The sequence below is a fragment of the Sminthopsis crassicaudata genome, chromosome 1, assembly GCF_048593235.1.
Source record: "Sminthopsis crassicaudata isolate SCR6 chromosome 1, ASM4859323v1, whole genome shotgun sequence".
Taxonomy (NCBI): Eukaryota; Metazoa; Chordata; class Mammalia; order Dasyuromorphia; family Dasyuridae; genus Sminthopsis; species Sminthopsis crassicaudata.
The window spans coordinates 144,159,166-144,175,444 of NC_133617.1; the positions used below are offsets into that span (position 1 = coordinate 144,159,166).

General features: G+C 34.8%; 1 protein-coding gene across 5 annotated transcripts in view; it reads right to left on the minus strand.

Annotated features, from left to right (window-relative positions):
* The window catches only part of MTDH (metadherin), a 62,023-nt gene that overhangs the window by 23,399 nt on the left and 22,345 nt on the right, over window positions 1-16,279 (minus strand). For 2 of the 5 annotated variants that reach the window (XM_074268861.1, XM_074268876.1), the window contains exons 3-5: window positions 3,361-3,445; window positions 2,406-2,582; window positions 747-812 (exon numbers count right to left, since the gene is read on the minus strand). In XM_074268861.1, coding sequence (XP_074124962.1) covers window positions 747-812; window positions 2,406-2,582; window positions 3,361-3,445 — 328 coding nt within the window. The remainder of the gene's footprint in view (window positions 1-746; window positions 813-2,405; window positions 2,583-3,360; window positions 3,446-16,279) is intronic. The other 3 variants (XM_074268868.1, XM_074268894.1, XM_074268886.1) reach the window with 2 other exon arrangements.

Here is a 16,279-nt window from a genome sequence, read left to right on the forward strand (position 1 = left end):
TCCTGCCTTACATAAGTACTAGTTGTATGACTTTGGGCAAGTCATTTAACCTCCTTCAGCTTTAGTTTGCTCATCTATGAGATGGATTGATAGCATCAACCTCACTAGAACTGTTGTGCAAACCAAATGAGATAAGAGATATAAAGTACAAATTTTAAAGCTACTATTGTTGCTGTTGTTTTGCTTATGCCAGGTGCTAGGGATATACATACAAAACCTGCCTAAGAAAATTACAATCTAAAGGAGTACTGAACTTCTCTCCTTTGCTAATATATTCATGCTTATGAATGTCAGATGATGATAGATATGAAGATGACACCTGAAAATGCTGTCTCATTAAGTTTTATATAGTGTAATAAATTCAATCTTTTTAGAGATAGAATAATATAACATGTAGAGCATCAGATTTGGAGGTCAAGAAGATCTAAGTTCAAAATCCTGCTGCTGATATTTAGATATTTAAATATATGATGACTGGCAAGGCCCTTTAATTTCTTTAGGCTTTATTTTCCTCCTCTGTAACAGCTGTAGTAGCTGTCTCACAAGGCTGAAATGAGAATGTATGCAAAGAATACTGCAAACCTGAAAGCACAAATGTCAGTTGTACAAAACTAAAAATATGTGCCTACTTATAAAGTTAAAGAGTACTTGTATTATTTACTTTTTCATCAATATTGTGGGATGGAAAGTATCAACCCAAAATGCTTTTGGGACTCATTAAAATGCTTGATTGCCTAACTCCTTACCCTGAAGGGTGAGATCTCCTTTTCCAGATTTAAAGTTGCTACCTTGAACATTGAGAAGAGAATCACCTGGTTGAAACAGAAATAAATTTCACATAACATTAAGAAGGGAACTATATAGGTCAAATTCACTTAGAAACAACATGATTTCAATTCTACTGAACAGCTGTGATTATTTAGATTTGGTATCAGAACGGGAAGGAAGGTGTACACCAAAAATTTTCATGTCTACTTTTAGGAAATGGAGCTTTTTAAATTATTACACCATCAATTAACAAATAATCAATAAAAGGTTTAATAAGTCCTTAAATGCCTAAACAGAATATGTTTTGAAAGTAAATTCTTAACAGTTTAACTCAAGATTTGTGAAATTTATAAGCAAAATTTTATAAAATTAGAAACTTATGCCTGATTTCTTTCTTTTTGACGCTTCTCTCCTTTTTCTATTATTCATGATACCAGAGTTAATCCTTGTTAAATAGGATGATGACAGAAGTAAATCACTGAAAAGTACTAATGGGATTCAGAGTTTAGAGACCTGGCTCTTTCACTAATTTAGCTATGTGATCTTAAAGAGTGTAAAAGCTCTTAGTATTAGTTTTTTTATCTGTAAAATGAATTATATAATCTCTAAAGTCTAAGATCTCCAAGTTTAAAAATTTGGTTATATTTTGGGCTATGCCAGATATCTTTTCAACAATCCCAGCAGAAGCAACACTGTGACTTTGGAAAAGACTATACTATACTACATTTAAGAAGAGAGAGACAATTTGGAGTCCCTAAAAATTTGCTCTTTGATGCCTAAGAACATAGTAGTCACAATGTATTCTCTAAAACAGCATTTACAGGATTGTTACCAAAGAGGCTGGCAAAAAGGGCATGCATATGACAGTGAAAAAGAGATACAAACTAAAAATTACTAGGGAGTGAAACTGGAAAAATTCAACAAAAATGAGTCACTGCTGCATGATGCTGATAAATCCCATCAGGCATTCAGGCAGCAGAGGAAAGAAGCAAGTAAAGACGATGAGCCCAAGGAAAAGACAACTCAAAGACTAAAGCAAACTCAACATGATCACGCTAAACCTCCTAGGATGAAAGTGATGGTAATGGGTAAAGCTCCAGGACAACTGGACAATCTGAGCATTAAAATGCTCAGGGGCACAGAACTAGTCCAAATGACTGTTCAAGGCTCCTTTGAGCACTATCACTTTAATATCTGCAAAATACTCAAATGTCTATGTTGTAAACACTCTTTTACAGAGGATTCAAGGACTTCAGGACCTATTCTTCCCCAAAAATGCTTGCTTCAGAATGTTCAAGGAAGACACTAAAGACGCAAGCTGTTGACAAAAGCTCCAATGTAGTAAATATCTACATCATGATGACAAATGAGGATGACAGAAAGTATACTTTATTTTTAGGGGCAAAGGAAATACAGATGAGGGAAGCAGGCTGTTTCTTTTTCTCCTCTTAGGCTATGAGTTTTTGGTTAAGGCTATCCAGTTTTTGCTTTGCTGGGCCTTAATTTTGAAGGTATTGCATATAACAAGCAATGCTGCTAGTATTGGCTAAATCATGGGTTCTGAACTCATGATACTATGTTGTAGCTCAGAATACGAGTTCGTCTTTGATGTGTCCCTCTTATGCTCCACTAAGTACCTTTATTCTTCCTGGAACCAACGGGAAACGAAGTTGTAATAAGCTGCTCAGTGGTTACTGTATAGGCACTTTCTATCCCCGAGACAGCTGGATCCAAGGGACCAGTATCAGGCTGCACCTTGTCACGCTTACGCTGCTGCCGTTTCTCTCTGTTACTGACTTTAGTTTCCCAGGCTCCTGACATAGCCCCAGGGAGAAAAAAAAAGGTATTTAGTAAGGACAAACCAAAAGGGTGGCGTTGAAAAAAAAAAACAACAACAACAAAACAAACAAACAAACAAACAAAAAAAAAACCAGAAACAAAACAAATGGAACAGGGCATCATGACAAATTTAGATCTTAGAATAAAAATCAGAACAAAGCTGGTTACATGAAAGAGTCTGATCTACCATTTTCTCTGGCAATGAAGTACCAACGGTGATACCAACTATCCCTGTGCTTTCCTCCAGATACCCTGTCAAACTTATCACCAATGTCTCATAGAAGCTGAGGGATAAGGGAACATATTTTGTGCCTTTACCTTCTTGGGGACAATACCTAACAGTGTCATGTAAAAACATATTGGAGCATTTTTTTTTAGATGACAACAAAATGGGCTCCTAAATAAGGACACTCATTGTCCTCTAATGAACTGGAAGATATTTAGGGAAAAACAATGACCTTTAAGAAGCAAAGACTAAGTAGGTAAATCTAGTTATTTAATGTATTCAGTTAAACCTTTGAAATTTAAAGAACATCCCCCTGCCCGCCCCAAGAAATATGACAGATTTTTTTCACTGAGAAATCATTGCAAGATTTCATGGTTTCATAAATTCAAATTACAAAAATATGTATTAGTAAAGTCACAGATTTGTATGAGATACAAAGTTATGAAAAGAGGAGTTAAGATGATACATCATTAAACAAATACAACTCAGAAATAGAGATGACTGCATTCCCTTCCCTGCTCAGGTACCTTCATCAACTTCCTTTCCATCATGGCGTGAACTGTTCTGCACTGCTTTAACCTCTGACTTTGATTTCTTCTTATTTTTCTTTAACTGAAAGGAAAATAAAGTGTTAACTTATTCCTAGGTAACTGAAATTGGATAGAGATATAATCTCTAGGCATATTAAAACTACTTCACCAGGATTTTATGGCTGTAAAAAGTTAGAAATCTATGACACTGATATATCTATATCTATATGTATAATTAGGTATAGACTTTTTTTTAACAAATGTGACTACATCAATCATTATGTCATATCGCAACATCAACAAGAAGATGTTTACTTATCTCTTTTTTAGTTCACATAAGGTAAATGTAATACAGTGTATATCAGGAAATTATAAACTGCTGGAGTAGGGGGACAGTTTGTTGGTTTCAGTTTCCACTTGTTTCCTTTCTTATAATTATATTTGAACTTTAAAATACTGTTTATGAAATGTGACATCTTAAAAATTGATTTGGCTTTCTTAGCATTCCTAACTTGGACCAACTCTAAGCAATAGACTGCTTGCTCCTGAGGTAGATTCAAAAAACTGAGTTGCTGTTAACCTGCTAATGTTTATTAGAATGGTAGCTGTGATTTCACTGGTGTGAAATCTTCCACCAATGCAATACCTCAACATTCTTTGGATTAGGAATTCCCCTATCATAGATAAGAAGGCAATACGTAGACCAGTAATTTTGTTTAATTTTCAGGAAAAGGATTCCTTTTTTTCTACTTTCTAATCCAAAATGTGCTGCAAAAAGATGCCTTTCTCTTGTAATGAAAAGTACTGGGCCTGGAGTCAAGACTAAGTACAAGTCTACCTTCAAACACTTAAAATTTGCCTCTGGACAAATCACTTAACCTTTCTATGCCTCAGTTTCCTCAATTATAAAAAGGGGATAATAAATATTAGCACTCACTTCCCAAGGTTCTTGTTGAGGATCAGGTAATTAACAATGCCTGGCACATGAATGCTTAATACCTTTTTATTTCCCCTTCCCCTCTCCAAATTGGAATCCTCCAAGCGTCTATCCCATCACTCATTTCCATTCTATTGAACCCTAACAGCTCTTACCCTAATGTACAAATCAGTCTTTAATACTTTCCCATTTACTACCACTTCAAGGTTTAAGATCTTTATCCAAACTTGCTTGTTAGCTTTCAATTATCCTATAGTTCCTCCCTCCATGTTCTTACCACTTGATGCTACTGTATTACAAAGAATTATAAAATTCTAAAATTATAGGAACTCAGTCTTAGACCCTATCATTGGAATTTGATTTCTCAGAAAAGCCAGCAACAAAAATGACCACATACTAATTATAAAAAATAAAGACCACAAAATATCAGCAGATAAACATATTGCACAAAATACAAATTTTTAAAAACTCTCCAAAAACATTTACTATATTAAAATGAGGCATGAAGGCATAGTGGAAAGAAAAATAATCTAAGATCAGGAAGACCGGGATTCAGGTTTTAGCCTTACTATATATTACATGTGCAACTCTGACCAAATCTCCTCAGTGTCTAGGTAACTTTCTACAATTATAAATTGCAAAAAAAAAGTGTCAACTTCCACTGGTAAAGGAAGTTTCTAAAGTTCTGGTATCTATCAAGGACTCAGGTGATCAAGTTCTTAGTTGAGAAATGGAAATATCATTGATCAAAATAACATCCTATCTATAATAGTATTACAATCTATATAATATAATATAATATGCTATATGTACTTTTAATACCCAAGTATTTGTCTTCTCATAAGAATGGCAGCTAAGTGATTCATTGGATAGAGTATGGCTCTGGAGTCAGAAGGATCTGAGGTCAAATCTGGCCTCAGACCACTTAACTCTGTGATTCTGGGTTAAGTCACTTAACTCTGATTGCCTCAGTTTCCTCATCTGTAAAATGAGCTGGAGAAGGAAAATGGTAAATCACTGCATTATCTTTGCCAAGAAAACTCCCAAAAAAGGTCAAAGAAAGTCAGAAAAGACAGAAAAATGACTTCAAAATTAAAACATGAATGGCAAACTATAGTACATTTGTATAATTCATTATAAGCAATAAACATTTACCATAAATGTCTCTATGTTCCAAGTTTCTTATAAATAAAAACAATCCACCATCATACCATGCTATTACTATCCTACAACCCAATAACAAATTGGCATCTATTGCACTCCCCCCCCCCCCAAATCAACCCACTTTCATGGCTAACCAGATTCTCATATACACAGAAGATACAAGAAATTGTGCAGGGGATACACTACAACCTGAATTCTACACTGGTAAGTACCTCTCAACTTAAAAACTTACTAAATCTCACCGGTACTAAAAAAACACCCAATCTCCTCTTTTTGAAGCATTTTGTTGGGGACGCAGTCTAAATGTATTATTTCCCCACACAATTTCAGCACAGTAAAGTGGAGACATTTTAAAATTGCTTTTTGCATTGATCCAACTGCCTGAAAAGTTGCTTCTTTGTAACTTCAGCCAGTGAACTTTGAAAAACTGGGACTTAAACATGATGACTTCTTAAACATTCAAGTCCAAAGAATCAGTAATAATTTTAAACTTCAACATCAGAAGCCTTTCCTGGTTCTCTAGCAGGCCGGCAATAAACTTTGGTGTAATAACTCAGTCAATAAACCAGAGTGGATCACTCTTGTGTTTTCTGAAATTAAGGCAGTCGGGTCCAAGATCTAGTCTCACCATAGATTAGCCACATGTTGTTTACTGTTAATTATCTCACTCTTCCCTGTTCTGTTATTTGCAAAACGGAATGCTATCTGCTTTTTAGCATTGTTCATGAAGAAAAACACTTGTCAAGTGTCATACAAGTATGTGCTATTATATTTTATCAAATGAATAAATGCTAAGCTTTGCAGTAAATATATGTAGTGAGACTGCACAAGCTTAGAATTGTGAATATGAAATGAGCATTGAGAACAATAAATAACTGTCATACATGGTTGGTAATTTCTTTATAGAATACATAATTCATTGCAAAAATTCTGTTTCCCAAACATGCTAGGGAACCAAATTTAGATACTTAAAATTATATTCCTTTACTTAATAAGTGTGTCTAAGATTTTACTTCTAAAGCTAGAAGCAAGTTGACCTCATTTCCCCTCAGAATAGAAAGCATCCAGACATAAGTAGTTTGTTATAATGATATATTTAATATTTCCTCTTTCTTCTCTTATTCAGGAGCTAAGGCTAACAAAAAGTTTGTATCACAATAAGTGACATCACTGAATAGAGTGGCAGGAGGTACAAGCTGACAGTATAAATAGAAGCTCTCTGCCTTTACAAAAGGCCCTTTTCATTCTAAATGACTGTAGTTCAAATCAGAGAAGGTCTTGGCAGATCTTACCTTTGAAGCTAGCAGAAAGATTTAGTAAGCATACTAAGTCTGTCAACTAAGGACTCTCAATATGGAAGGAAAAAAGATTCTTTAGATCTCTTTTCTAACTCTGGCACTGCCTAATTCATGCATAAAATACCAGTTACCTCAAGACTATGCAACTACCAAATGATTAAAATAATTTTATGCAAAATGTGTGTATATGGGGAGGGGGGGGGTTTACCAGAGTAAGGAATTCAATTACTTATTAGTGGTAAAGCTTCTTCAACTATTTGTAAGAAAAATACTACAAATCACTAAAAAAATTAACTAGAGCAGAATTTAGCTTTGCAATTAGCAACTCACTATCAGGAGAAGTATAAATATATGCCAATGAAGGTCTCAATAAGGATCCAAATGCCATACTAGTATTGCCCCCCCATACCCACAAAAACAAACAAAAAAATGTTGACAGGCTGAATTCTTCAGTATGTGGCCTCACTGACAGATAAAGATCACATTAATATCAGGAATGCAAGTTAAAGGGTGTCTGAAAGGATACTGTTTTGTATCAAGAATGACTACTGTGACTCCAAGTAAGTTTAGGGAGTTTTCCCTTTATAAAGTTTGCCTCTCTGTTAATTAATTGTCCAAATATTACTAATGGCTGACATCTGGTCATTTGAAAATTTCTACCAATATCTCCACAAGGAAAATACCAAATAAATTAACCATCTGTAGTCAGAATCAGGTTTTGAGCAGAACTGATTTAAGATTCAATCTCTGGGAATATAGTTCCTTTAAAAGACTATATTTTTATATATTAACCTGAATTAACATATGTAACTTGAATTTTATTTCAAACATATCAAAAAATGAAATGAAAAAATGTTATTTCAAATTGGCTAGAACCTGGTAGTCACCTGTCAATCAATGAATAGTTGACACTTTATACATCAAAAACCATTCTGGGTCCAAGGTAAGATGTCACAATGGAGCCTGACTACAGAATACTGCTTTCTCTTATCTAGTGAGGTTCTTTAAAAAGTACCATCTTATATACCATATACTACATGAAAGATAAATCAGTAATAAAAGAAAATCTTGCATAAACAAACAAAAAAAAAGACAATAAAGAAATCAGATACAAAAGTACAAGTAAAAAAGACAAAATTATCCCTATTTATTGATGACATGATGGATAGCAAAGAAAACAAAACAAAGGAAAGAAACTAATGGAAATAATGAAGAACTTCAATAAAGTAGCAGGACACAATATAAATCCTTACATAAAATCAACAGATTTCTATACATTTCAGTAACAAAATCCAGAAGCAAATAATAAAAATAAGTCCAATTTAAACCTTACAGATTTACATAAACAGAATTACAAAGAACTACACCAAGGGGTTACTTAATATATCTACATAATATGTAACAAAACTGATTTGGAGGATTAAAAGGTCTAGAAGTTCAAGTAAAGTAAGTAAGGCCAAGAATTTAATGGAGGAGGGGCAGCTGGATAGAGCACCAACCCTGAAATCAGGAAGACCTGAGTTCAAATCTATCCTCATTCACTCATTACTTTCTAGCTGTGTGACCTTGGGCAAGTCATTAACCCCAACTGCGGTGGGGGGGGGGGGGGGGGGAGAGAGAATTTAAAGGAGGAAAAAAAAAAGGAAAACACAAAACAGATTAGGTAAGAAAGAATGAGCATTATATTTAAAGCTTAACATTCCATAAAAATAGGGATGTGAATTGAGGGAAAACTCGCTATTTGATAAGGAAGATGAGAAAACTGCACAGTTGTTTTGAGGAAAAATGAATCTACAACCTGAATGCTTGTCACATCATTAAAAAATATATATATACAAGAGAAACGGTAGTGTTCACAATTATGGTTATAGGGAAAGTTTTTAACCAAACAAGGAATAGAAGCAATCACAAAAGATAAAAAAAAATTTGTAACGTGCTCTCTTGGCAGTTACAATTACTAGTCTGTCCTAGACCCACCAGAGTACCTTTGACCACTGTCCTTTGCAGTGTGAACTCTACCCGGCTCGCCTCCTCTGAGGCCTTCAAAGGTCTCTGGCCACAATCTCTTGAATCTATAGCTTAATAACCGGTAGCGCACTCAAGAACAGAAACGTGTAATCTTAAAAGCCTTTATTATACCTACTCACATAATGCTCTGACTGATGCTCTGACTTGTTGGTTCCCGAGTGAACACCTGGTCAGAAGACCCACGTGTTCACTACCAAAATCCTTACCTCTTTTGGCTATCCATCTCGGCTTGGCCACCCAGACTAGGAAGCCAGGGTGAAGAGCGCCAGGTTAAAGAGAGCGACTGCTGCCTGCAGTGGGCTTATAAAGGGCCTGTGAGGTCACACACACAGCCAATCAGCGAGAGAGTCACCCATTACGAAGCTATCTCAAAATGGACAGGATCCCACCTGCATACATGCATACATGAAACTGAAAGGCCTTTGTACATCAATGCAGAAGAAGGAAGAGGAATGTAGGTCAAATATCCAAAATAAAGGTCTGACATGCAACATATATAAGAAATGAATGTAAGACTAAGACTAATTTACTAATGTGGTAACTACAACCTAATAATGAAAGATTACTCCAAGTTACTAATAATAAAATATGAAAATCCAAGTCAAATAACTCTTGAGGTTTTTCTTCACATCCAGCAAAGTGGCAAAGGTGACAGTCAATGTTTGGGTGGGGAAAAATGAGCACAATAATGCATTATTGGAGATGTGAATTAGTAACATCATTCTATAATATAAAACAATCTCAATATACTTTTAGAGAAGTGACTAAAATATCCCTACTCCTTAGATTCCATTGATAGTTATATTACCAAAGAATATCAAAGATAGAAAGGTTCCACATACATCAAAACATTCATGGCCATATTTGATATAACACCCACAGTGGTACTTTTTTGTAAAGCAAAGAATTGGAAACTTCTTTGGAAACTATCCAAAGATTGAGGAATGGCTAAACAAATTGTGGTATAGGAACCTAAGAAAGCTCTAAGAAATATTCAATTATGAAGAACTCAGAGAAACAATGGTGTACATATATATATGAACTGGATAGCAAAGAAAACAAAACAAAGAAAAGAAATTAATGGAAACAATGAAGAACTTCACAGTGAAATGACATGCTCATTGAACATTATGTAAACAGAAAGACCAATAAAATTAAAGTGAACTCTATGTAATTATAATAATCAACTTGGCCACAAAAAAAGGCCAAGAAAATGTACCCTTCCTCCCACTATCTATAGAAGTTAAGGGTCTACAGATATGAAATATGGTATTTAGCAATCAATCAATAACCATTTGCTAAATACTTATTATTCGGGGAAAGAGGAGAGGGGGGCAAAAGGGAGGGCAGCTGTGATAGCCCCTGTGGACACAAATACAATGAATGAAGCAATTTTTAATTGTAAAGTCAGACATGTTCTCTTAGCCATTAGTTTACTGGGTTGCTCCCCTCCCCCATTTATGAGGCACTGTACCTAGACAAATGGAATGTAAATCCTGTTTCAAGTCACTTACCTGCTATATTACCTTGGGCAAGCCAAATTACCTCTCAGTCTCATCTATAACAACACCTATTTCACAAGGTTGTTATACAGATAAAATGAAATAAAATGTAAATGATGTATTAACCTTTGCTATGAGATGGTTTGCCAAGAAGGCACATTCAATAATGAATGTGATTTATAGATAAAAAAATGTTTTAGTAAAAATAAAATTGTAAGGAAAAGTGTCAAGAATATTAATGTCCAGAGTAAGTTGAAGCTGGCATTAAACTGGTTGAAAAATGTTATTTTTTTCCTTTGGGCTATAATTAGATATCGATTACTAATAATCAATAAGGATTCAGAGCTAAGCTAAGCTACCAAACTCATTGGAGGATGGGGTGTTATGGGCCAGAGCTCTGAAACAAGGATTTTTACAAGATGTTGTCAGTGGAATTGATGAGACAAGGGTTATCTAGTTTAGCATGGTGCTTAATAGTTCTCTAAGTTCAGTATGATTGATCTATACTCAGTGTAGAGCATATAAACTGAGACAAATTTAGACAAAGGAGGTAAGGACAGATTCATTCCATTGTCCACCTTTGTAGTGGCAGGAGGCTGAAGCACAAGCACTGGGACGAAGAGAGATTCATTCCATCTTCAGTTAGGCTCCTGGTGACTCTCTTGGGGGAAATGCAAGACAATTCATCCATGCCATCTCACACCCTGTGGTGGCAGGCTCTCCTTCTTAGCTTCTCCAGTGAAACCAGGACTCGGGAAGGACTTTAAGAAAGCTAACTGGTCCCAAGGAAAGGAGGCAAGACTTTGAAAGAGATAATAAAGGATTCGGATTTTAACACCTGCCTATTTTTGTAGTGATTAATCTTCTGAAACAGGTTGCTCCAAAGACCTCCAGAAAACCAAACAAAGAACATTACAATGGGGGGGAGGGTGAAAAGGGGGAGGAGGATTAAGATAAGTAGAGTAGATGAGGGAAATGTGGTAATTATTGTATAATTAGCATTTAGCAAAAAAGTTGACCTGTCATCCTATACTTAAGAAAAAATGGAAAGACATGGTAAAATCAAAGACAGCAAAGTGAGTTGGAATATTCCAAGCTCTCCAAATTTCCCACATTAAGACAGAACATTATAGATTACCAACAACGTCCAGCAACAAGATACACAAAGAGAAAAATCCATTTAAAATAACTATAGATAATATAAAATATAAAACATGAGAGTCTACCTGCCAAGGAAATGTCAGAAACTACATGAACACAATTACAAAACACATTCACCACACAAATAAAGTCAAATCTAATCAACTGGAAAAATATCAAATGCTCATGGGTAAGCTGAGCTAATATAATAAAATGACAATATTCCCTAAATTAATCTACTTATTTAGTACCATACCCAATCAAACTCTTCAAGAAATTACTTCACAGAGCTAGAAAAAATGATAACAAAATTCATCTGGAAGAACAAAAGGTCAAGAATTTCAAGAGAATTAATGAAAAAAAGAAAAAAGCAAATGAAGTGTGCCAGATCTAAAACTATATAATAAAGCAACAATCATTAAAACCATTTGGTACTGGCTTAAGAAAAGAGTAATTGATCAGTGGAATAGGTTCACAGGACAAAATAGTCAATGGCTATAGTAATCTAGTGTTTGACAAACCCAAAGACTACAGCTTTTGGGATAAAAACTCACTCTTTGACAAAAATTGCTGGGAAAATTGGAAACTAGTATAGCAGAAATTAGGCAATGACTTACACCTAACACACTATACCAAGATAAGGTGAAGATGGTTTCATGATTTAGACATAAAGAGTGATATTATAAGCAAATTAGAAGAAAAAAGCATAGTTTACCTCTCAGGTCTGTGGAAATGGAGTTTGTGACCAAAAAAGAACAAGTATATTACTTAATGCAAAATATGTAATTTCAATTATATTAAGTTAAAAAGTTTTTTTAACAACCAAAGCCAATGCAGACAAGATTAGAAGGGAAACAACAAATTGGGGGGAAAATTTTTACATTCAAGAATCTTGATAAAGGCCTCATTTCTAAAATATATAAAGAACTGACTCAAATGTATAAGAATTCAAGCCATTTTCTAATTAATAAATGGTCAAAGGATATGAATAGACAATTTTCAGACAAAGAAATTAAAGCCATTTCTAGTCATATGAAAAAATGCTCTAAATCACTATTGATCAGAAAAATGCAAATTAAAACAACTCTGGAGTACCACTACACGCCTCTCAAGATAATTTAAGATGACAGGAAAAGATAATGATAAATGTTGGAGATGATGTGGGAAAACTAGGGGACTAATACATTGTTGAAGTTGTGAACTGATCCAACCATTCTAGAGAACAATCTGGAACTGTGCCTAAAGGGCTACCAAACTGTGCATATCCTTTGACCCATCAATGTCTCTACTGGACTTATATCCCAAAGAGAGCTTAAAGGATGGAAAGGGACCCACATGTGCAAAAATGTAATAGCCCTTTATTGTGGTAAGAAAATGGAAACGAGTGGATGCCCATCAGTTAGAGAATGGCTGAATCAGTTATAGCATATGAATGTTATGTAAGAAATGATCAGCAGGATAACTTCAGAAAAGCCTGGAAAGACTTACATGAACTGATGCTAAGTGCAATAAGCAGAACCAGGAGATCATTATATACGGCAACAACAACATTATATGATGATCAACTCTGATGGTCATGGCTCTTTTCCACAATGAGATGATTGAGGCTAGTTCCAATGATCTTGTTGTGTGGAGTAAGTGTGGAGTAAGATTTGGTGAAGAACTTACAAGAATGTTAAATTCCTTTTCTGTATTCTATCTTCTCTAGGTCTCTGTGACCTGCATAAGTATGTTGAGTATTAGCCAAAATTTACTTAAGATTTTAGATATATGTATTTAACCCAGAATGATGACATTTATCGCTGTTCAAGTTATCAATGTTTAGACAACTAGTTGCCTGATGTATGGTTCCTCCCATAACCAGGGAATCTGCTGTTTTGGGCACGAATAACATCCAATTAAGGAGGGTTAGTGGGGATCACCTATCCCTTAATCCTTTGTAATTAAAACCTATAAAAACTGTATATCTTCTCCTAGTTCTTTAGCCCTTCTACCGTGAGCTTTCTGTCTTTCCCTCCTCATGGTGGAATTGCTCATTCTCATGAGAATTTATTAAACAACTTTTCTGCTTTATTTTGAGAGGTCTCTGAGTAGTCATTTTGGGATAGGATTTTACTATCTCTCACATTGTGATGAAGAGAATCATCTGCATCCAGAGACTGAACTGTGGGAACTGAATGTGGACAACAGTATTTTCACGATCTCTTTTTATTTGCTTACATTTTGTTCTTTCTCATTTTTTTTTTTCTTTTTGATCTGACTTTTCTTGTGCAGCATATTTGTTGAAAAGAAGTCCATGTTTAACACATATTGGATCACTTGCAGGCAGTTGGATGGGGGAGACAAATCTGCCTCAGGAGCTTTTACTTCACCAACTTTCACCTCAGGAAAAGGGTGTAGATTAGGGGAAGATTTAAAGCACCTTCCTTATCAGAGGACTCAGTCCCAGAAGGAAATAGTACATGCACATGTGGGGTAGAACAGCAGAAGGGAATAGACATATACTACAAAGCAGTAAAGGATGACAGTTAAAAGATGCCTCACAAATGTTAAAGATTTAAATTTGGGAGATAAAAATTCATTATTTGATAAAAACTAGTGGGGAAAGTTTGAAAGCAGTTTGGCAGAAATAAGGCATAGAGCAATATCATAAACCATGTAACAAGATATGGCTCAAAATGAATACATGGCCTAAATTCAAAAGGAGGTATCACAAGAAAATTAGAAGAACATGGAACATATTACCCATCAGATTGATGAATAGGAAAACAATTTGAGAATAAGCAAAAGCACTGTGTGTGTAAAATGGATAGTCTTGATTATATTAAACTGAAAAACTTTTATACAAATAAAACCAACACAGCCAAGATTAGAAGGAAAGGAAAAATTTGGGGAAAAAATTCAATTTCAAAGACTCTTTTAAAAGTTTCTCAAATATATAAAGATCTTTGTCAGATTTATAAGAACCCGAGTCATTCTCCAACTGATAGATGGTCAAAAGTTATGAACTCAGCTTTTTGATGAAGAAATCAAAACTCCTTTGACACATCATCTTACACCTAAAATTGGTTAAAATGATAGAGGCCTTTCAATTAGGGAATGACTAAACAAGTTATAGTATAATATTATGATGGAATACTATTTATTGTGCTATAGAAAATGATGATAGAAAAACATGGAAAGACTTGGACTTATGAAAGAAGAGGCTATCTACTTCCAGAGAAAGAGCCATAATTCAAAGTATATACATATATTTATGTTTAATTGTAGCTTTCTCTAGGATAGTGTAGAAAAGGAAAGGAGGGAGAACAAAAAAGCTTGGGTGGCTTTGAAAACTCTGTGTAGTATTTATTACATAGTTTTTAAAGTTTTTTTAAGTAATCAAATACAAATTTATGGTTTTATGTTGAATTCTTTATGATATTTTGTATATACAGAAATATTTAAAATGAATAATAAAAAAACCAGAAAGACAAAATTCAAATAACCATTAATAGACTGATGTCAAAATAACCTCTTAATATCTTGTCTAAAACCCAACATCTCTCCCTTCAAATAATCCTACTGCTTTTCACCCCTCAGAACACAGCATTTATGTCAGTCCTCTGCTTAGATTAGCATTCCAAGTTTAATCTACTTTTCTAGCTGTATCTTGTATCTCCTCCAAACCTTTTATACTCCAGTCACATTGGAATACATCTGTCTCCAGAGATCTCCTGCCTCAATACTTCTGACCAATTTCCTATAGCAAGAATAATTATAATAGCATTATGTAACATTAGCATTTTAAAGTTTTTAAAGCATCTTATTCTCACAGCAACCTGATAGTTGCTATTGTCAGCCTTATTTTACAGAAGATGAAACTGAGGCAGATAAGAAGTTAAATGACTTATTCAGAAATCAGAATAACCCTAAGGTTTTATCTCACTCTGCAAGTTGACAAAGATGACCAAAATATAGCACCAAAATTAGAGAAGTTGTGGAATGTTAGCACATTAATGATGTTGACCTTTCCTTTTTGAAGAGGAACGATGTCATCATGATGCAATAGGGGATGACTCGCCCACAAATTCTATTTAAGTGAGGTAAAATCCCCACAATGCAGTCTGCCTCAATCACATGCAGCCTCACTGAGGCTACTAGTAGATTGGTGATAGCCTGGTAGCAAAAGATGACATCTGAGCAAATCTTTAGCACTCCACAGCACCTCTTTCAGTCAGCTTCATGCCATTGGTTCAATTGTCCTCACCTACTTGTTCTGCTGGGAGGAAGTCTTCATATGCTTAGAGTAGACATCCCTCTAACTCACTGACAGGTCTTCAAACTGATTTACCCATTTGCCAAGAGTTTTACCAGAGTGTGGCCACTGTGCATGCTAGTTTCTTGAAGTCAGAGGTGAAAGAGCCAGATCATAAATGGACATTAAAAGCAGATGAGCAGCGCTGTTCTGTACATTTTGATTATAGATGGAACTGTGAAGTGATATGACTATTTTGGAAAGCAATTTGGAATTATGCAAATAAAATTACTATAATGTCCATATCCTTTGAAACTCAAATTACAATACTAGGTTATGCCCTGAGAACAGTCCCCACATACTCCAAATTATTTATAGTGGCACTTTTTTGTGACACATAAGAACAGGAAGCAAAATAGATGCCCATCAACTGAGAAATGGATAAACAAATTGTGATACAAGAATATAATGGATTATAACTGCTTTAAGAAATGTTTTGTGTGGCGAATATAGAAGCAAGAAAGACCTATATAAACTAATGCAGAGTGAAGTAAGCAGAACCAATAAAACAATAAGCACAATAACCATAATAAAGTAAATGAAAAGAACA